Source organism: Periophthalmus magnuspinnatus, chromosome 7, assembly GCF_009829125.3.
Source record: "Periophthalmus magnuspinnatus isolate fPerMag1 chromosome 7, fPerMag1.2.pri, whole genome shotgun sequence".
Classification (NCBI taxonomy): domain Eukaryota; kingdom Metazoa; phylum Chordata; class Actinopteri; order Gobiiformes; family Gobiidae; genus Periophthalmus; species Periophthalmus magnuspinnatus.
In genome coordinates, this window is record NC_047132.1 from 22,687,042 (window position 1) to 22,706,978 (window position 19,937).

At 37.0% G+C, this 19,937-nt stretch overlaps 3 protein-coding genes across 4 annotated transcripts; 1 reads left to right on the forward strand and 2 right to left on the reverse strand.

Moving 5' to 3' along the window:
- Window positions 1–10: 10 nt before the first annotated feature.
- On the reverse strand, window positions 11–2,347 carry abhd6b (abhydrolase domain containing 6, acylglycerol lipase b). The gene is made up of 9 exons (XM_033969185.2): window positions 2,282–2,347; window positions 1,992–2,124; window positions 1,723–1,879; window positions 1,500–1,613; window positions 1,278–1,410; window positions 776–933; window positions 626–680; window positions 455–555; window positions 11–378 (listed from the first exon to the last, which is right to left on the reverse strand). The coding sequence occupies exons 2-9, from the start codon at window positions 2,114–2,116 to the stop codon at window positions 199–201; spliced, it is 1,023 nt and encodes a 340-aa protein (XP_033825076.1). The 5' UTR covers window positions 2,117–2,124; window positions 2,282–2,347; the 3' UTR covers window positions 11–198.
- Window positions 201–19,872, forward strand: LOC117373013 (ceramide synthase 5-like). Its single transcript, XM_055223144.1, has 10 exons — window positions 201–314; window positions 16,539–16,647; window positions 17,070–17,200; window positions 17,576–17,633; window positions 17,704–17,754; window positions 18,469–18,561; window positions 18,660–18,788; window positions 18,939–19,045; window positions 19,278–19,434; window positions 19,509–19,872. The coding sequence occupies exons 1-10, from the start codon at window positions 298–300 to the stop codon at window positions 19,587–19,589; spliced, it is 933 nt and encodes a 310-aa protein (XP_055079119.1). The 5' UTR covers window positions 201–297; the 3' UTR covers window positions 19,590–19,872.
- On the reverse strand, window positions 4,110–12,874 carry slmapb (sarcolemma associated protein b). 2 transcript variants are annotated; one of them, XM_033970201.2, is made up of 10 exons: window positions 12,722–12,874; window positions 11,407–11,541; window positions 11,142–11,201; window positions 8,644–8,772; window positions 8,322–8,396; window positions 7,971–8,240; window positions 7,407–7,677; window positions 6,830–7,001; window positions 5,992–6,126; window positions 4,110–4,787 (listed from the first exon to the last, which is right to left on the reverse strand). In XM_033970201.2, the coding sequence occupies exons 3-10, from the start codon at window positions 11,191–11,193 to the stop codon at window positions 4,710–4,712; spliced, it is 1,182 nt and encodes a 393-aa protein (XP_033826092.1). In that variant the 5' UTR covers window positions 11,194–11,201; window positions 11,407–11,541; window positions 12,722–12,874; the 3' UTR covers window positions 4,110–4,709. The 2 variants fall into 2 exon arrangements, with proteins under 2 accessions (XP_033826092.1, XP_055079118.1); XM_055223143.1 differs by lacking the exon at window positions 12,722–12,874 and adding an exon at window positions 12,329–12,469.
- Window positions 19,873–19,937: the final 65 nt, after the last annotated feature.

Genomic DNA, 19,937 nt, shown 5'->3' on the forward strand with positions numbered 1-19,937 from the left:
AGATCCACAGTTACACAGCCACATTTTTACATCTAGGCAAATGCATATGTAATATTTGTAACTTGAACAAGTAATACATACAGAAACAGTTAATTAACAAGTTAAAAAAAGTAGTTAGATTTATTTTACATCCGGACCTTTGAAGGCAGCTATTTTGCTAATGTGGCCCCCGGTGAAAATATGTTTGACACCCCTGCCTTAGGAAGACTTCTTAGCACCCCCCCTGGCGTCTTGTTGCTGGATGATAAACTCCAGGATGAGCTTGGCTGTCCGAGACGGTCTCTCCATCACCACTGAATGTCCACAGTTGTCCAGCAAATCTATTCTGCATCTGGGCAATATTTCTTTTATCACTGTTGCTCCAGACACATCCACCACCTGGGAAAATGTTTATGAAATAGCACTTTATTTTGTCTTTAGCTTTCATATTTAAAAAGTCCTTGTCAAGCAATACCTGGTCTTGTTTCCCCCATATGACTTGCAAGGGTGCTGTGATCAGATGCAAGTTTTCTTGTAAAGCGTATCTTGATTTTTCACCAACTATCTCCATGAAAACTAAGGAATATGTGATTTTAGAATGTATTGAACATAGAAATTTTTATAAAATAGTGAGACATTACCCAACCTTCTTGGTAAAATTCATTATGGGGTTCTTGGACATCTACCAGTCCTTGCAGAATCTAAGAAGTAACCACGGTGTAGCATAGTTAGTACCAAAAATAGCAGAAATTATAGTAGTTAAATAATAGTAATAGTAGTGAAATGTCAAGCTGACCTGTTGTGGTATTTTAAATCGAACATGGGAACAAAGTTTGAACATGTCCTCCATTTCTTCTGGTGTAGTTGGGATCAGTGGGATGTTTAATGTGAAATTACTGTGCTCCAGGTCCTGCAGATGATTGTCAAATTTGGTTTCACAGAGGTGTCTTATTCCTGCAAAGGTTAGGATCAAAAAGTTACACATTAATAAAAGGAAAACGAACCAACACCTCCAAAATAGACAAAATACAAGGGGAAGGACATTTCCCTACAAGAGGTATAGTGAAATGCTAATTCTTTCACAACTGCCCTTGAGAAACTGATGAATGCACGGCATGACCAAAACCCATCAGTTGTAATAGAGATGCATTCATCCAAACACTGAGGTTAAGCTCCAAATGTTGCTAAAATGCAAATCCTGTGCAGTACAGGGATCAAAATTGTTCAATTGTTAATTTCCACCAAATGAGATATGGCAAATTTAATAATAGTAATAAAGGAATAGAAAACATACTAACCATCTGGGCATATTAGGGTCATACTGCATATTTCAGTGGGATAAAATGCCGCAAAAACTCCTGCAATATTTCCCCCCATTGAGGTGCCAACAATGTGAAAAGGTTTCCTGTTTAAACAAATCGCTTCCACAAACTAGGAAAAATATTCAAGAGATATATAAGTATCTAGTTGCAACCTCATTCATTTGTATTTGATTATAATGGGTTATCACTATAAATTACCTGGTGAATTCTTCTGGCCTGCCCCTCAATGGAGTAATCATCCATGTTGGTTCGTGTTGTGCCCTCATGGCCTGGCATATCCACACACACAATGTGAAGATGCTTTGGAAGATACTAAAAAATATCCTTAAATCATTCTTTGAAATATTTCCCATTTGAATAATGCTGACATAACACAGAATAACATGATAATATAGTAATTGCAGGTTCTTGCTGACCAAACCTTGACAACAGTAAGCCACGAGTCCTTATGCGCAGACAGACCATGCAGCATTAAAATACTCGGTCTCATTCCTGGCTTTCCTCTATACAAATAACAGAAGCGATATCCACCACAGTCTGCAAACCGCACCTGCAAACCCAGAGTTCTTCTCCAGTACCTGCAAACAAGAAGTGGAATTATAAAAAAAACAAAGGATAAAATTTCTTTCTATCACTGTATAAATGGCACTAGTACTTTAAAATTACAGGCTGTTAGAGGCTGTTACTTACCAATAATAAACTTTAATGAGTGTCGAAGGACAAAAGAGGAAAGAGGCAGCAAAAGCCAAGATGGGGATGGCTAATGTGGCTCCAGCAATGATAAACAAATTGATGACATCTAGATCTGCTGCCATTATATCTGCTAAGAGGACACATAATATTGACACTTGCTCAATAAAAAAAACTTTTTTTGGAATAAAACGTTTTCCCATGAGGAATTTCTTTTTACATCAACATAATTAAGATGAGAACAAAAAAGTGTAATCTATAAATACACAATATATTAAATAAGATTTTACCTTGAAAACAAATTCCAGTTTGACTCCTGATTATCTGTATTTCAGCTGATTTTCTCTAGCCTTCTGAAATAAAAAAAAACAGCGCATCGCTTATGCCAAAGTCTGACTTGTATGGATGATTTTGTCTGATTTTATGCTTGCTCTGGATAATCCCATTGATTACTTTAGAATGAGGACAAACTGGGACATCACATTGGCCAATCAATGTTTTAAAGAGAACACACTGGCCACACACTAGAGTAGCAGTTAGGTTAGACATAATCTACTGCAACTGCAAACAGCAAAATCATAGCAATGTCTACAGCAGATTAATACTTTTGTATATTGGCCTTTCTTTCTTACACAACAACCACAGCCATTTATCCAGACCTGGCATCAGCATTAAGCTCTTGGTTTGTGGCCTCCTTTAGGCACAGACTGAGCAAATACAAACATATATTTTTATAAATATAATTTAATTTCTTTTTGTTAAATCTCTTTTACAGATTATCTGAATAATTACCCCCTACTGTATGTTATTGTTAACATACATACTTGGCATAAACAAACCTACCTGTATGGACCGGGAATTTCTACAAGTGCTCCACAGCAGAGAATTAACAACTTTTGTTTCTAAACCTACCACTGGGGGTCATTCTAGAGACAGTCGAGGCAATAGACTACCTGCTGCTAAAAGATCTGACCATCTATAATTACAAACTGAATCATGATGGTCACACACGCAAGGGCGTTGTCAAAGAAATTGTTCCTGCTGTTTAGACTATACATATCTTACAAAACTTAAAATTAATCTAAAATGTTAATTAATGCTAAAATCTCCTTAGCTTATGTGATGTTTGGTCAGTAATTATATAACTTTTTATACCACCATGTACCAAATGTTTTTGTTAATTATATAAATTGGTTGCTCCATTCTGTCCAGTCTGCAGTCAACTACACATGACCTACATACAAACTAGAGCAGAACAATTGAACCTGGCAACTCAGTAGTGGGTTCACTTTTTGAAACTTACTTGCATATTTGGTTTCCATTTATAATCGTATGTGTTCTGCCACTGACTACTTTTACAATACTGTAAAAAAGTAAACTGGAAAGAGATCAGGCATTTGGAGGGACACAAGGGTATTTGTCTCAATATTACAGCAGTATCATGCCTGCATTAGAGTATTCATCCAGCTTAAACAGGCTATGGTGTATTCAACCCTATAATCTCCTTGCCAAGGATAAGGGCACTCTGGAAGTCAGATGATGTAAAGCATTCTTTATAATCTGTATGCCTTTTAAAGCCGATAAAAATGTAGGGAAAGTAGTGCAATGTGAAAATGATCAATTTACTTTGGGTATGATATAGCATGTTTGCACTTCATCTCCCACTTATTCGTTATGGGTCACTTGGGGATAGAGGACATGTTTGTGAATACGGATCTTGTAGACACACTGACACTGACACGTTTTACACTGGAAGACAATACTTCTCTAAAAGAATGATCTAAAATGCTAATAAAGTTGTCATGAAAGTAACTAATAACTGCTTTTACTCAAGTGCAATTTTGGCAACAGTGTGGTTTTCTTAGTTGTACTTCAGTACAAATTGTCAGTACTTATCCACAACTGTTCAGTTCATACACAGGAAGATGATTTAGCAAGAAGAATTAGCAAGAAAGGCTGACTCAACATCACAAGGATATAACCTTGTTGAGAGGGATAGTGTTAGCCAGTTGGCATTAAAGCCTTGACTAGTAAACACAGGAGAATTCATAATTAGAGTCCTGAAACTCTATGCAAAGGTGAAAATACAACAAGAAATGTACATAACATATACAGATTAAATTAACAATTTATAGTCAGTAATAATGGGGTACTGTTTAATAACATTTAGAGGGAACACTCCACAGATTTCTTGTTCATAAATGAAAGAACATGGTCAATACTGTATTTGCATCCACCTTGGTTCAACATCCATTAACCATCAAAGTAACTAATCTTGTCATACAGCTGGTTGCTACTACCATATAGTGTTAGAGTTGCAACAACTTAAGAGGTGGGGAACACAGGACACCATCTTAACCATTGCGAGAATGGATCAGTGCCTTGGAATTCTGTAAAAGCTGTCTTGGAGCTTTGCACAGAACAGTATGTTTATAGATCTTTCCATAAGACAACACCCACCTTTTCCATTTACTTGCATGGCATTTCCATAAAGCAGACGCATATCAACCACAGTAAACAATGTTGACAAACAATGTTTAATCCTGTATCCAGTACCACAGTGTAGCTACCGTCAGTGCATTAATAATAATACTCTTGCCATTTAAAACATAGCAAATCTAACAGTGTTACGAAGGAGCCCTCCTAAGTAGTGCAGATATGATAAAGAGGACATTATGTTAGTGAAGAGGAGAAAAGGTGCATTGTGGGACACTCAGTTCATGTCCGAAGAAGCACAGCAGCAGTCACTGCAGTTACAGCCACAGCAGCCACCGGTCCCCAGATCATCCATGGTTTCTGAAAAAGGAATACATTTACATAAAAAAAACAACAAAAAAAACAATACGCTGATGTTGACCCAAGGTTTTGTAAGAAAATTGAGATCAATGCTGTGCCCATGGATTACAAGTGCAACTCAATGAATTTTAATAATATTGTGGAAAATTATTCTGTAAAAAAGATTCTTAGCAATAGATGAAGCAGCTCTTTATTATTCCAGGCTAAACGGACTTGTAACCCCTTGTGGCTGGCTTTTAACATTATATTTTATTCAATTAATATTATTTTTCCACAAATCTAATTCATGAGATACACATGTGTAAGTTAGAGCAACATTTAATAAGCACATTTGCAGAAGAATCATTATTAAGCACGAGCCATAAAAAAGAGACAAACACCAGATGGAAAAGCTGCATAATAAGAAATGTTAGATACTCAAGGCATTTATTTACATTAGTTTATCCAGGGAGCCCACACAAGGTTTTTAGGACTTTAGGTAAGGCTGATTTGATCATGCAGTGATTAAGACAACACTTGAGAAATGTATTAGGCTGACTTCACAAGGGGTCACATGTACCTTACTACCACAGTGCGCCAATGCACCAGTGCAGCAAAGCCAGAACAAGGCCGATGGCTATGGCTTGAATGGGCAGCAATAGAGAAGTCTACAGGAGGGAAGGGACATTATACAAAGCAAATGAAACTTGACATCTCAGTCACTCAGTGGTCTAAGTGTTACCGAAATGCATAACAAACCTATTATCTGGCACATTCCGTAGAAAAAACAGCATTCCATTGTCACATTGCAACTCTTTCTCCCTTACACCACTATAGACCAATAAATGTTTCAAAATGTCTTTTAGTGAAACGGGAGTTTCGGGGTTTACCTGCTTTACTGGTTTACAGAATACTAGTAATTTAGTAACGAAGGTAAACATAAGCTCTCTGTTTTGACTGTTTAAATGTAAGTGGTCATGCCTGTTCAGTGGGATTGATGCATACACATACACACAAATGTTGTCAATCTTTTAAACTGTCAGTCTGGAAACAAACAGGGTAGTTGGATTAAAAAACAAATAGTGAATCCCCTGGTCTAAAATGCAATATATTACAATTGTAATATTATAACAATTGTCTCATGCTCTTAAATTAAAAGCTAGCAATAGCAATACTAAGAGTTTTTAAATGTATTGGTGTCCGTTAAGTGTATACATGCACCAACCTTTGTGCCCTTCTCCTGTATGTCCTTGATACTCTCCTTGCACTGATTTAGTTCCTCAGACAGCAGTTGATTTTGATGCTCTGTCCTTTTGTACTTTTCTTTAATGTTGGACAACTCTGCCAGGGCATTATCGTACTATAAATACAAAACAATGCATTTATTAAGTTATTTATGTCATATTTATGTCATGCCATCGTTTGTGAACTGGGTTCACAAACGATGGCAATAAAAGGATTCTGATTCTGATGTCATGTGAAATTCTTATTATTCAAGGAGAAAAGTGGATCTTAACTTTTTTAATTTCCTTGTTATTCATTCTTTATAAATGGATGGGAATTGCAAAAAATAATAATCGTGCCATTAAACCAACCTAAATTTTGATGAACAAAGTCAGCTAATGAGCACTTAAAATGCAGATATCTGACCAATGTATCAATGGATTTATTGTCTGTATTATATAGTACTTATCATTAAAAGGTACAGTATGTAACATCCTGGAGGTACCGTGTCACCTGCATGATTCCATGCAAAATTGAAAGTTAAACCATACTTTGGAACATTCTTCATGGAGATGGATACATTTTATTCCATACTGTGGAAAATTATAGCCAAAGGAATAACATGGAAACAAGCACGAGGCCCTCCTCCAGGCCAAATAAGAGTCAGTAACTTCTCCAAAAAGCTTGCCTATAAAGTTACATACTGTGGCTTTAACTCCCTCCCATCAACGCAAACAATAATAAGATGAGAATAAGATGATTTGCTTGTTTGTTTCTTTTCTGTTGCATGCGTGTTTGTCCTTCATGCAACATTAGGTCTAGTAGAAAAAACTCTGTACCTCCTTCTGCAGAGTGTCACTTTGTGAGTTTGCTTCCTGCAGTTGAGCTTGGAGCTTGGCATTTTCCTCTTGATGATGGAGCTCTAAAGATGCTAGTTTGTCTTCCAGGTCCTGCTGAGATTTTTCAAGGCTTTTCAGGCTGTTGGTCATCTCAGTATTCTTGGCACGTGAACTAGAACAAAAAGAAGGGTTTTTCATTTTCGGTCAGTTGTTCAATGGAACTGGTGGCTTCACCTCATCTTGTCAGAATGAGACCTGATATAATGGCAGTATGGCACACATAAAATCAACAGAAGCATTACAAGAACTACTGAGCCTAATCTCAGTGTTAAATCTTTTCCATTGCCAAGTTTGTACATAACAAAAAGAACATTCCTGAGCTAGCGGCCCACATGTAATATTTTTTGCAGTAAAAATATATTCACAGATATTATCTAGCCTACATTTCATGTTTTAATGCACTTCAACTTAATGGAAAATTACTTGAGTGCTTGTTTTATCTCAAAATGAATTGCTGGTAATGGTTCTGGACTTCAAACCCAGAACACTGATATTGCATAATGTACAGTGTACTAACCTGATCAGGTCCTTCTCCACTTGCTGTTGTTTGTGTATCGCGGCCTCTCTCTCAGATTTTAGGTTTGAATAGTCACTCTGCAGGCTGTTCTTCTCTTTCTGGTGACTCTTGATCAGGTCGTCCTTCTCAGCCTTCAGTGCAGCACACTCGTTCTGCAAGGTGGACTTTTCCTTCTGATGCTTTGTCACAATCTCCTGTTTCTCAGAGCGCAGAGAGGCACACTCCTTCTGCAGACCATTACACTCCAACTGCACAGACTGGAGCTCATTTGCTGGAAACAAAGATGTTTGGGTATAACATTATGAGCACTTGCCCAAAACCGCTCCCCAAAAACAAACTGTGCGAGTATGTTTAAAAAAAAAATAAAAAATCTGTCATTCACCTGCCACTGAACATTATGTTATGCTTGACAAGTTAATGCATGTTTTAATTATTAATGTCATCATAGTTGCTAGCAGCCACTTTTGCTAAACTTGCACATTTTCCAATATGACTAATGAAGCCTGTTTTAGTTCTTCATGTGACATAAAATAATGTATAAGTGTACAGGTATAACAATCTTACCTTGTATTTCTGCAGTCTTTTGCCACTGCTTACTCTGCTGCTGAAGATCATGCTGCAAGTTTTCCATCTCTCTCTCATATTTGGTCGCAGTCTGATGCCATTTGTCTAGGTCCTTGGAGACAATGCCCCGCTCAGCTTTAGCCTCATCCAGGGCTCTTTTCAGGGATTTCACCTCCTCTTTGGCTTTCTGGAGCTCGTCCTGAGAACTGGGGGAACTTTTCAGCTGCTCTCTGAGACCGGCCACCTCCTCATGAAGTTGGTGCAGTTGGCCTATTCAAATATAAAGCCATCTTATTGTTATTTTTCATATTATAGCATCATCATGAATAACATATTTTATACAGAACAGACCTTGGAGGGTTTGAATTTGTTTTGCAGAATCATCAGATTGTTGTTTCTTCTCCTTCCTTTCTTTTTCAAGGGAGGCTTGAAATACACAATAATGTAACAGTTAGTGAATGAATTAGCATATTAATAATTTAAAAAACAACAATGTAATGGCTCATTTGTAGAAGTTCTTTTTTTCATTTTGACAGGATTTTTTTCCCCCAATTTAGACATGGTTTCTAGAGGAGTCGGTAGTTGAATTAGGATTACACTTCACAATTTAAATGAACATTTCTATTCTTTTACGTGCATTTATATTTTTACATTGAAGATATTATTTATTTACCTTGTAGCTCCATGTTTTTGTGTTTTTCTGTATTTGCCATTTCCTGAGCTTCACGCAGTTCATCATTTAAACTCTGAATCATTTTGTCTGAGTCACCTGAAGATACCAAGTTTGTCCTGGTTTGGCCATCTGAAAACATAAAAAGGACACTGCACATAAATATTTCATTATCTTACAATATTTAAAAGAATATTAATAAAAACATTTCAAAAACTGAGTTGACTTCAAGCTAAAGCCATTTTACTTTAGCTCCAAAGAATGCAACCCGATTTCTCAAAAGATTGACATAGTCCTATTACAGAGACTAATTGCCTTCTATAATTAGATATGGGGATTGTCACGAATCTTATTATAGATCACACTGATTTTCAGACATTTAACACAAAATATCCACTCAGGAAGTTTGAATTATAATCTGTGATACACATCCAACATTTCAAAACAGTCTGTCAATATGGTGGGTGAACCTTTCCTCAGCCCTAGTCCCATTTATGTTAGTAAATGCAATAATTCCTAACAAATATTAAAACAAGGATAAAATAATAACAAATGTCAGAACCACTACAAGATAATCCTCAACATTTAAATAACCGCAACTAAAAACAATGCGTAAACAGAAGTGGTTGTTAAGAGTTTGTTGTGTTTTGTGGACACAGAGACAAGGCCTGAAAATACCTCACAGTCTCCACTGAACAGACCTCCTAATCTCCAACAGCTATGAAAAGACATGACCTCATAATAGAGCAACATTTGGTCTCAACACACACACATCAGTGTTCACAAACCGTGTACAGATAAGTCTATCGTTTTGAAGGCTACATAACATCTTGGTGTTTTGTTGCAATGTAGAAAATACACATGATGTACATCTAAATGACAATACATTAGATGTAATCCAATACTATGTAAATGTAGAGCCTGCCTTTCCTTATCATTGACCTCAAAGTAATTGAGGTCAATAAGTTTCAATTATTACTAAAGCCTAAATCTTAGTATTGCCAAAACAACCACCATGAATTATCTGCGGGCCCCATATAATAACGTATCTTAAATCAAATCTGAGGCCATGGGTCTCAAGTAGAGTGGCTTCTCCAGGATGTTGAGCTTGTGTCACAAGTGGAGGAGGGTAAAATCTCAAGGTGCAGTACTTGGTGTGGTATTGGTCTAACATGAAGCAGAGTTGAAAGACAAATCTCTCAATTTATATTTCTACATTTACCTGCGATGATGAGTGTAAGAGAATGATATAATATTGCTATAAGTAGGGTTACGTTCAACAACTAATCAAGAATGCAGAGTCTGTATACCAATAGCTTGATCTTAACCTTAGTTTCAGAACCAGTGCCATAGAGCCAATGCAGAGTGCTAGATGCGATCTCTGCCTGGTCCACATGACCAGTCAAACAAAGGAGAGAGGATCGTTGGTGTTTCTGTGCATATTTATGAGGTAGAATGTAAGTGGGCCTTCTCCCAGAACTGATGATACATTGTGCAAATAGCGATAGTAAGGCATTTCAGTCTTTAACATGTGTGGCTGTCTTCATGTCTGAAAGAAGATAAGTGAATTTCCGCTAGATTTGTAGCCTATTTGTGCATGACACTGCCTCAAGCAGAAAGTAATGTAGGGAAAAGGATCTTATTTTAGAAATGTGCCAGGGGCATCTGTCAGTGTGGGCTGTCCTCTTCACAGAATATGTCTTTCCCATTAAATACTAATAAAATATGGTCTTTAGGGTTTATCGGAAAAAAGTGAAAAAGTCAGTTGAGGATTGACACAGTCCTGCTTTGTGCTGCTTACATCATGTGCAGTGGAGCATCAGAAAATCAATCTATCATACAACATTGAGCAAAAATACCAAGGTTATATTCCAGTCCGATCTACTAGTGTGACGACTCTGTGCCTACCTTAATCATCCATTATTTCAGCTCTCATTATACACAGGCAACTGGTTTTATCATGCAACTATGGGCCTTAGGAGGGGCATATCATAGTGTCCAGTTAGTCTGACTGTTTCATGAAAGCAGAGAGGAGGTAGAGGTGAGAGGAAGTCAGAAACAGCCAAGAACATCATAAGTAGACTGTACCCATAACTTTACAGCAGCCTGAGGTGCTAAACACTCAAGACACTGGGCAGTGCTTTACAACTCTGATAATATTCCAAACCAGGATGAAAAAGGCATCTATTATCTAAAAATCACATGGAAATTACTGATGGGCAGATGACATGTTCATTTAAATAAAGTTTGTGATCATGACCAATATAGTATAATGTTGTCACCACAATGAACTCTGAAATAAGCAGCTGAACCTGTATTTTTAGGCCTTGAAACAAGTTGAGACAATGACATCATGATTTATTTTTTTTCTCATCACTTCAGTTACCAAATGTGCTTTGTCAGGTGAGGAGAACCAATAATAGAATGCGCCATTGTCCATCTTCTCTACCACTGCAGATGACCACACCAAACAGATACAAATATAGACAGACAGAGGTTACCTTTGATCAATGTCACATTATTCAAGGGGTCACTAAGGTCCTTGCCATCCATGTTGTACACTGCAAATAGAATAGAATACATATACTCATCTAATTCGTTGCATATGTTAGTATTGAGCTTGATGCTGGTGTTAGATGCTCTAAGTCAACAGTGTAAACAAAGACTTAAATGTGTACATCTATCATTATAGTTTACCAGAAGCTCTGTTGTGTTAATTTAGATTAAGTGACAAAACAATTGATCAAATCTATAAAGGGATTTTACCTGGATGATGGATGATGGCGCTTGAGTACTCTGTGTTCCCTGTGTACAGCAGCCCCTGACATGAAGAACTCTCCTCCAACTCTCAGATTTTTTCAAACGTGATACGGATCACGCCAAGTGCCAAGGGGAGTCACACTGTCAATCAAAAACAGAAATGCACAAGCATGAATGCCTTTTGAAGGTCAGAATAGACAGCACAAGAAAGATACTTGGATTCAAATATAAAAATTCTAAAAGTGGCCAAAACAGAAGATGAACTCAGAACTAAATATGTTAAGAATAATGAGCAACCCCGTTGAGTGGTACAGTCGGCCAAGCCCACCACAGTAGGTCACGGAGCATCTCGGGAAGCTGCAGCTGCACAGGGACACAGAGGGGTTTTGTGCATTGTCGTGAGGGCTGATGATGTAAATACAAGCAAGAAACAATGACCAGGAAAGCAAACTAGAAGAATCATAAAGAAATGGGTCCAACATTTTCACATGCCAAGTATTTGACTTTAGGGTCAAAAGCACTTATGTATGTAGCAGGAGCAGATGGAATAATATTTTCAACAAGAGACTATAATACAACAGTTTGTAGACACCTTCACTTTTTATTAATTGTCAAAGGAAGGTGTGTCTGAACTTTTGCCTCCTGCTGTGGCTCACTGGTACAGAGTGGGCTTTGCATGTTGTGTCTGGATGCAAAAGTCATTAATCCTAAAATACTCAAGTCCTAAGCAAGAAAATGTCTCTAATCAGGAGGTGTAAAGACCATTATGTGGACAGAAGCCAACTTACAATCATTCATTCATTAATTCCTGGGCAATTCAAAAGTAGGGTATAGATTCGTTTCCCTTATTCACAAGATTCCCAAGTTGACAAAAGCTAATTCGTAACATTCATGTCCTATTAATTAAAAAAAATACAGAAATACAGACCTGTGTATCCTGCTTGACCTGTATGGTTCAGTACTAATTTTAAATATCTAGTTTACATGGAGAGTGCAATTGGGCTAAAAATGACTGGTCTGGAAAAAAAAGAGGTTTTAATTGACATTCGTCGTTAAGTCTAATTGAGCCAGTGAGATGCACCTCAGCTGGTGTTTAGTTTAGTTGATTAGCTGTGACCTGTAGCAAACTTTCCAGTGAATGTTTGTGTAGGCTTCTGTTTTGAGTGGCCATCAAATTAGCTTGTTTCTTTTTTGTTTAAAATGAATAGAAGAACAAGCGATTCAAAACTATAATTAGAGGATTAGTCTATAAATGTACCAGTGATCAGAACCATAGAAGAGCACAGAATAGTATATGCAAAACCCACGTGCAAATACTCACCAATGCGCGTGGGCACGTTTAATTCTTTTTATTTTTTTATTTTATTTATTTTATTGACAAAACGTGGTTCATATAATCTATAAATAGCCTCCTTCACTGGGCTGAACTCTGGTCTGCTTGGTCCTGACGGGGAAGTGTCGCCTAAAGTTGTGGGTGTGCCCTGTGGCTTGTATTTACCCTGCATTTTAGCCACAAGTCATGCTTAGGAGAGGAAGGCTGGGCGCACGAGGAGCTCGCTTTGGGGCTAATGTTTACAGTAGGATTTGAACTGGTAGTGGCTCTCGCGTTCATCTGATCTGACAGTTTTTGTTTTTGTCTAACTTTCCGATGGCTTCACTCGTGTCTGCGTGGATTTGGAAGGAGAGGTTCTGGTTTTCCTGAAATGTGACGTGGGCGGACCTGGAGCATCCACCACTGGAGTGGACTATCCTCAGGCGGGACACTTGGTCTGCGCCTTACCGTTGGCTGTGGGGGTATTCATACTTAGGCTATTGTTTGAAAGGTAATATTCTGTTGTTTGAACTTGTATTAAGGTGCACTATGTTGCTTACTTCTTTTCTGATGAAGTAGTCCGCCACCTGCTTGTCTCCATGGAAACACCAGCCTACAGGTTATCTTACAGAAGAGTACGTGTTCATCAGGGTGTTTTGAGCAATAAAAACATCTGTAATTGAGTAAATGCAGATTAGATAAGAAGTTTAATGCCATAGAGTGGAATATTATAGGCAAAGCACCTCTCTTTGGAGACAATCAAGTGTCCCCCCTCGTTTAAAGTCACGATGTAGGTTTGTAGTCTTCAAATTAAGTTCACACACTATTGACTTGAATGAAATAAATCCACAATATAGGATTATTGATGAAGTAGTAGTTGGTATAGTAGTAGTAGGCTACTCAGGCTACATTTATCCAAGCGCATTTAGGATAATTGAGTCCCCTTTTAAACAAAATGTTGTAGTTTTCAGGCACCATACTTTTGTTCTTACCTCAGTAATATATTTTTCAGTTTGCTTAGTTAAATAAACGTTTTGGTCACTTTTCCCAGTGAGAACAAAACCGTTCCTTGCAACACTCCATCTCATGTCATTAGTTTCTGGTGTTTTTTTTTGTCCCTTGAAAATGTAACTTTGTGTGCCATTAAATGTTAAATGTTCTGTACAGTTATAGGCTACTCTAATTATAAGTCAACAGTTACTCTTACCTAAGTTTCCTCAAATGAAACGTTTACTTTATTAGTACTTGTACTAATTCCAAAGTATTTTTAGTTGAGTACACATTTTGGCTACTATACCAACTTATGGTATTGCGATAACATAGCTTAGGCTATTAGTATTCTGATAACAAAGCTTAGCAATACAGACCTCCATTTATGGATTTCAGGCATAGGTTTCTTGATCTGAAGGATTTGGCATGGCAACGGCGATAATGCAATTCAAATCAAAAATATTGGGGAATAGGAAACAATTCTCACAAACTAGGCTACCCTACAACAATTATTCTAAAATGTTGTAGACTATGTAAAGTAATTTATGTCAAATACAAACTATTATTATCTTGCAAAGAGTTTTGCATAGTGACTAAGCTTTTTCAACTCCGCCTGTTAGGCCTTCAACACCAGGACCTAGTGCTGTTTCTGTCAAACCCGTTTCCAATCCTGTATTTCACACAATACGTATGGCTTACTTAAGTAAATAGTTGTACATTTGCATTGTTTGTAACAAAGTTATTCATTTTGTGTCAAATGAATGTGAAAACATTTAAACAAAAACCTAATGACCCTAATCATTACTTGGTCAGTGGCCTCCCATCTCCTCTTTTCTCACATGACATGTCACTACGCTGCGTTTAGGTGCTACATTCCGTAAGATTCCTGCACTTTAGCACTTCCGACTGAAACCGTAGCCTATACATACTTGGATGACTGGTAGTTGTGACTTGTAACGTGATGTAGTATGATTGTTTGTTTGAGCGAAATATTATACAAACTGAAGTTACCAACTTCATTTTAATGAATTTAATCATGTACCATAAAGGGTTTTTAAATAGAAAAAGATTGTTAGGGAACTGATTTTGCACAGATTTTGACCCATCTCTAGGGATGGGACAATAAACTGTTTATTATGATCAAAAGTGTAGACGATAAACGTTCGTGGGGCATTTTATATAATCACGGTAATCACTGTTATATCACCAGAATGTATGGAAAACTTCTCCATGATGATCTCTTCTAGGTCATTGATGTTTTTCACTTATAACAAAGTATAATCAGGCCTGTCACAATACCAAATGTTGAAGTTAGATATATTGCTGAAGTAGATATAGACAATGAACGATAATACTGAAACCAAACCATAAAGCAAAAATGATCCCCAAAAACTATTCTAAATGTACAATATTGTTAAAAATATCAACTGCAATAAATAATTTCAGAATTCAACACTTAAGTACTGGTAGTTAGTTTTTATCTATAATCATAGAAGTTCATAATTCAACCTTCCAGTACAGAAAAATACAACTAATTTTAAATAATAAAAAATAAATATTGACCCCCAAAATATATTGTTCCAGCTTTTATATATTGAATGATAAGTCGATATAGTATTTATCGTGACAGGCCTGAAGCCGATACATAGATCAGAGGTGTCAAACTCAATTTCAGAGGGCCACATCAGCAAAATGGTTGCACTCAAATTTGCATAGATGTAAAACATATGACTGTGTAACTGCGTATCTCCTGATAAAGTCACATTTTAAGACAGTCACACGTTTTAATTTACCTTGTTGCGGGCCACATAAAATGACGTGGCGGGCTGCATTTGGCCCCCGGGCCTTGAGTTTGACACATGTGCAATAGATCCTCTCAGGACCTCTTGTCCCTGGCCTTTAATACTAGCTAGACAGGATATCTTGGTGTTTTATTGTTCTTTTCCTATGTATTGTGTTGTCTGTATATTTGTTTTTTGTTGACTTTTATGTCAAGCATGGTCAGCTAAAGTAGTTTTAAATGTGCTATATAAATACACTTGGATTGAATTGAATATAACAGCTGTTTAAAAATGGAACCAATTTATAATATTAAAATTATAATGATTCAGAGCCATAGCAATTTTAAGCAGTCAGCAACTTTAACAGTTAGTGCGATTGTTAATTTGAATTATTTTAGCTATGATAATCCTGACACGGAATTTCAAAATCGTCCCATGCCTACCCACCACAATAGTGATCACAGTAAATTAATCCAATGCAAAATTAGAATGCCTCAACAATCGTTTTTATTTTCATGCTATCAAGCCTGACTGGCCTGATGAGCACTTGTTCTGTAGGTTTGATCCAGTGAAACACCCTCTATCTGCTTGTGTGGTAGAGAAAAGAGTATCATTAATAGAAAGGGCATTAACCTACAGAAACCATGACTTAAAGTTCAGCTCAGGGCACTTTATTCAATTCCATCATAAATGTTGACTCTAGAAGGTTTACTCCTGGTTTGGGGATTTGGTTTGGTATTTAATTCATCTGAGAGCCTGGTTTTGCGCTGATTTAAGTTTCCCTGTATTTTACCCTTTGGTTTTTAGACCTTATTTGGGGTCATGTAAGTTCATAGAATATGATACCCGGAAAACCCATAATTTCTCAACTAGTTGTCTCTGTGCTGAAAAAAAATCTTCAGTCTTGATAGAGATCTTTCCATTCCTGAACACATGAATAGAATGCCTATCTTCACCATAGATGTTCTGTCTAAGGGTTTCTGTGCATGTTCCTAATATAACACCCCTCTGTCTACTCCCCATGCCCCACCCTCTCTCCTGTTTTGTGTATTCAGGCTAGTGGCCAAACCCTGTGCTAACATACTTCATATACAGACAGGGACAGGGGTGCGTCGACAGGTCCAGCCAAATGCCCTCCTAGAGAAAGTCTACCACTCCAAAACGGTAAACACATATGTGATCATAAGCAGGGGGCTGGGCTAGGCAAAAAAAAAAAGTACCATGTTTTTTCCCCCCTCATATAGATCAGTCACTATTTTTGAATCTACTTTATTTTTCTCATATTTAATACAAATACAAGGGTCAAATAAAGGGTAAAATTATTGCTCCAAACAATATGGTTTCACTGACAGGATTGGCTGCATACCTCTCATTTTAAAGGCCCAAGCTAAACAATGACGATTTGAAATGATTGGATCTTGATTTGAAAGTTCCTTAAAATCGTGTATTGTATTGAGTAAATTATGTTATGATGTGAAAGCATTATTTAAGTAAGTTTCAATTATTTTCCACTGTTTATGGAAGCACACAGATTTACCTTTGTGGACTTGAATCCCATTAATGCCTCTTTTGTCCTTATTCTACAGAGTCCAGACCACAGACATCTGGAGCAACTGTCCAAACAGCTGGACTGGGACCTCCGCAGAGTGCAGAGATGGTTTCGAGTCCGGAGAGACCAAGACCGACCAACAACTGAAACAAAGTTTTGTGAGAGCATGTAGGTAGACAGGAAGTCGATTTAATAAATGCAAATTCTGTGATGGAAGTAGGATTAGGACTTCACTAAACGAGCCCTTAGTCATGTTACAAGTACTATGTAGCATGCACCTCTATTGAATAAAATCCAACAATGTCAAGTTTGCTTGGATGATACTAGCTGTTGTATATTGATGATACCAGGTAAATGTGTGTGTGTGTCTGTGTTTGTACATGTGTTTATGTATGTATGTATGTATGTATGTATGTACGTATACACACGTGTGTGTGTGGGTGTATGTATGTATACACACGTATATACACACGTATATCAAATTATTATTTTTATATAGTTAGTATAGTAGTATAGTGGTATATTTTTCTGTTCTTATTCCAGGTGGCGATTCACATTTTATTCAGGAATATTTATTTTTGCCATCTCCTACATGTGGGATGTAAGTAAATTATTTTCAATATGCAATATATGATGTGAGTAACAATTTAACAAAATATCTCCTCTCGTAGTCACCTTGGCTTTGGAACACAAGGCATTGCTGGAATAATTACCCATTCCAGGTAAAAACAAATGTTTATTTTCAACATTAAAATACATAGGCTAATAACACACCCACAATGTCGTGGAAATAAGACTCCTTTTGCAGGCTCTGATGAATGTTGAAGCATAGACAAGAGTTTATTTCTTGCAAGAAATAGGTCCGACAGCATCTCCCCCTTATGTCAGACCCCGAATCATGGAAATCACCAGGGTTGTATAGTTTGAGATGACCAGAGAACATACATTTCAAAGCAAGGATGTGATACTCCTACTGAGGTGTGGCCCGACGAGCTCCTGGAGGCATTCATGAGCTTGATCACCTCAGGCTGTACCATGTGGAGTCAAAACAATACAAGGTGTGATACATGTCAAAGGAGAGGGATCTGAAAGCCAACTGTATGGTCTGATTGCATTTCTCTTCACTTACATTATAAACGCGTCTTAATACGATTAGCAACCAAAAGGGAACAAAAAGGGTTTCGATGAAAGGTTTTCTAAGACTGTCTTGACGACCAGACCAAATGAGTTTCAGTTTAGTTTCTGGAATTTCCCCACTGTGGGACTAATAAAGGCATATCTTATCTTATCTTACAAGACCACGTGATTTCTCAAAGGTAAGATAGTCACACAATATTTTAATTTCCTTTACACACAACTTCTTACAAGGGTAAGTTAAAGATAAATAAATGAATTAATGAATTTCATGTGATATTCTTGTGTCGCTTTCTCAATAGCCAATGATTCAGAGCCAATACAACCACTATGTTGCCGAATTTGCCTTCTATTGGTCTCTCATGTTTTCTCAGTTCATTGACATTAAACGAAAGGTAAGTCACCCACATCTTGTACCTACTTCACTGTTTTTTATGCATTAAATCATTTTTCTTTACCATCCATATCCCGTTTATAATTTCGTGTCTAACAGGATTTCCTAATCATGTTCATCCATCATCTTGCCACCATTCTTCTCATCACATTTTCTTATGCCAACAACATGCTTAGAGCTGGAGCGCTAGTGATGTGTGTTCATGATGCATCTGACATTTTCCTAGAGGTAAAAAGTAGCTGACAACTAACTGAAAAAATAACATACAAAATAATAAATACAGATAAGAGGGTTACACATTTGTATTTTGAAACATTGTTATTGAATTAAATGTAAGTTTAAGAGGCTTGAAAGTTTAACTTCTATCTTTTCCTCAAGGCAGCTAAACTGGCCAACTACGCCAAATACCAGAGGCTGTGTGATGCCCTATTTGTGCTGTTCACCCTGGTGTTTTTCATAACACGGCTAGTCATCTTTCCTTTCTGGTGAGACATTATACTGCACTATGCACACTTTTGATTACAAGAGAATACATGAGCCTCAGCTTCTGCTTACTGTCTTGAATGTAACTGACAAACTTTGAGAACTTATGTTCTGCTGCCAAATTAATATCCGTGTGTTACTGGCTTCTCCTATCTATGATTAAAACATTTTGTGTTTAAACAATAAAGGCTGAAGAAAGTGTTACACCTGTTATACCTGCAATTGTGTTTGCAGGATCATCCGCAGTGTGCTGTTTGAGAGTTGGGAGATCCTTGGTCCATACCAGGCTTGGTGGCTACTTAATTCCCTGCTATTGGTCTTACAAGTCCTTCATGTATTCTGGTTTTATCTCATCACTTGCATTGCTGTCAAATCTATATTCAAAGGAAAGGTTGGTATAGAGGATATTTATTTTTCCATCTTTTTTATATATTCTCCTATAACTTCATTGTGTGTGTATGTTAGGTATCCAAAGATGACAGAAGTGATGTTGAGAGCAGCTCAGAGGAAGAAATCAACTCCAACTGCAGCAAAAAATCACTATGAATGGAAATGAAGAATAATAATTAAAGTTATGGGACCTGAAGTTCATCTGTGTGTTATACATTTGGTTTGTAGATTTAAATTAAATTAGTTTAATATGAATAGATGTGTTATGTAAAGTTGAAGAGCTTTCCATGCAATTTTTTTTTAAATAAAATGTTATTGTACTGTTGGCCCTACATTTTAATTAACATAAAAACTGAAATGTGATGTTTATTTTTATATTATATCCATGCTAGCTGAGCGAATGACTGGTGACTCCAAATTTGAAATTTGAGCAGCTGTCTGAACTCTATAGTTGCAGAGATGGAGGAAGAACTATATATGTTTTATAATAAATGCTCATTTGTA

Bases quoted from the DNA above. Each gene is read 5' to 3' on its own strand.
- abhd6b (XM_033969185.2), bottom strand. From the start codon at position 2,116: ATGGCAGCAGATCTAGATGTCATCAATTTGTTTATCATTGCTGGAGCC. The intron at 1,614-1,722 runs GTTTGGTCAGCA...GATATTTTTTAG, and splicing joins CGTGGCTTACTGTTGTCAAG to TATCTTCCAAAGCATCTTCA. The intron at 1,411-1,499 runs GTAATTTATAGT...TATTTTTCCTAG, and splicing joins AGGCCAGAAGAATTCACCAG to TTTGTGGAAGCGATTTGTTT.
- slmapb (XM_033970201.2), bottom strand. From the start codon at position 11,193: ATGGATGGCAAGGACCTTAGTGACCCCTTGAATAATGTGACATTGATC. The intron at 8,773-11,141 runs GTAACCTCTGTC...TTATGTTTTCAG, and splicing joins TAATGTGACATTGATCAAAG to ATGGCCAAACCAGGACAAAC. The intron at 8,397-8,643 runs GTAAATAAATAA...GTGTATTTCAAG, and splicing joins CAAAAACATGGAGCTACAAG to CCTCCCTTGAAAAAGAAAGG.
- LOC117373013 (XM_055223144.1), top strand. The intron at 17,201-17,575 runs GTAGGTAGACAG...TTCTTATTCCAG, and splicing joins ACAAAGTTTTGTGAGAGCAT to GTGGCGATTCACATTTTATT. The intron at 18,789-18,938 runs GTAAAAAGTAGC...CTTTTCCTCAAG, and splicing joins CATCTGACATTTTCCTAGAG to GCAGCTAAACTGGCCAACTA.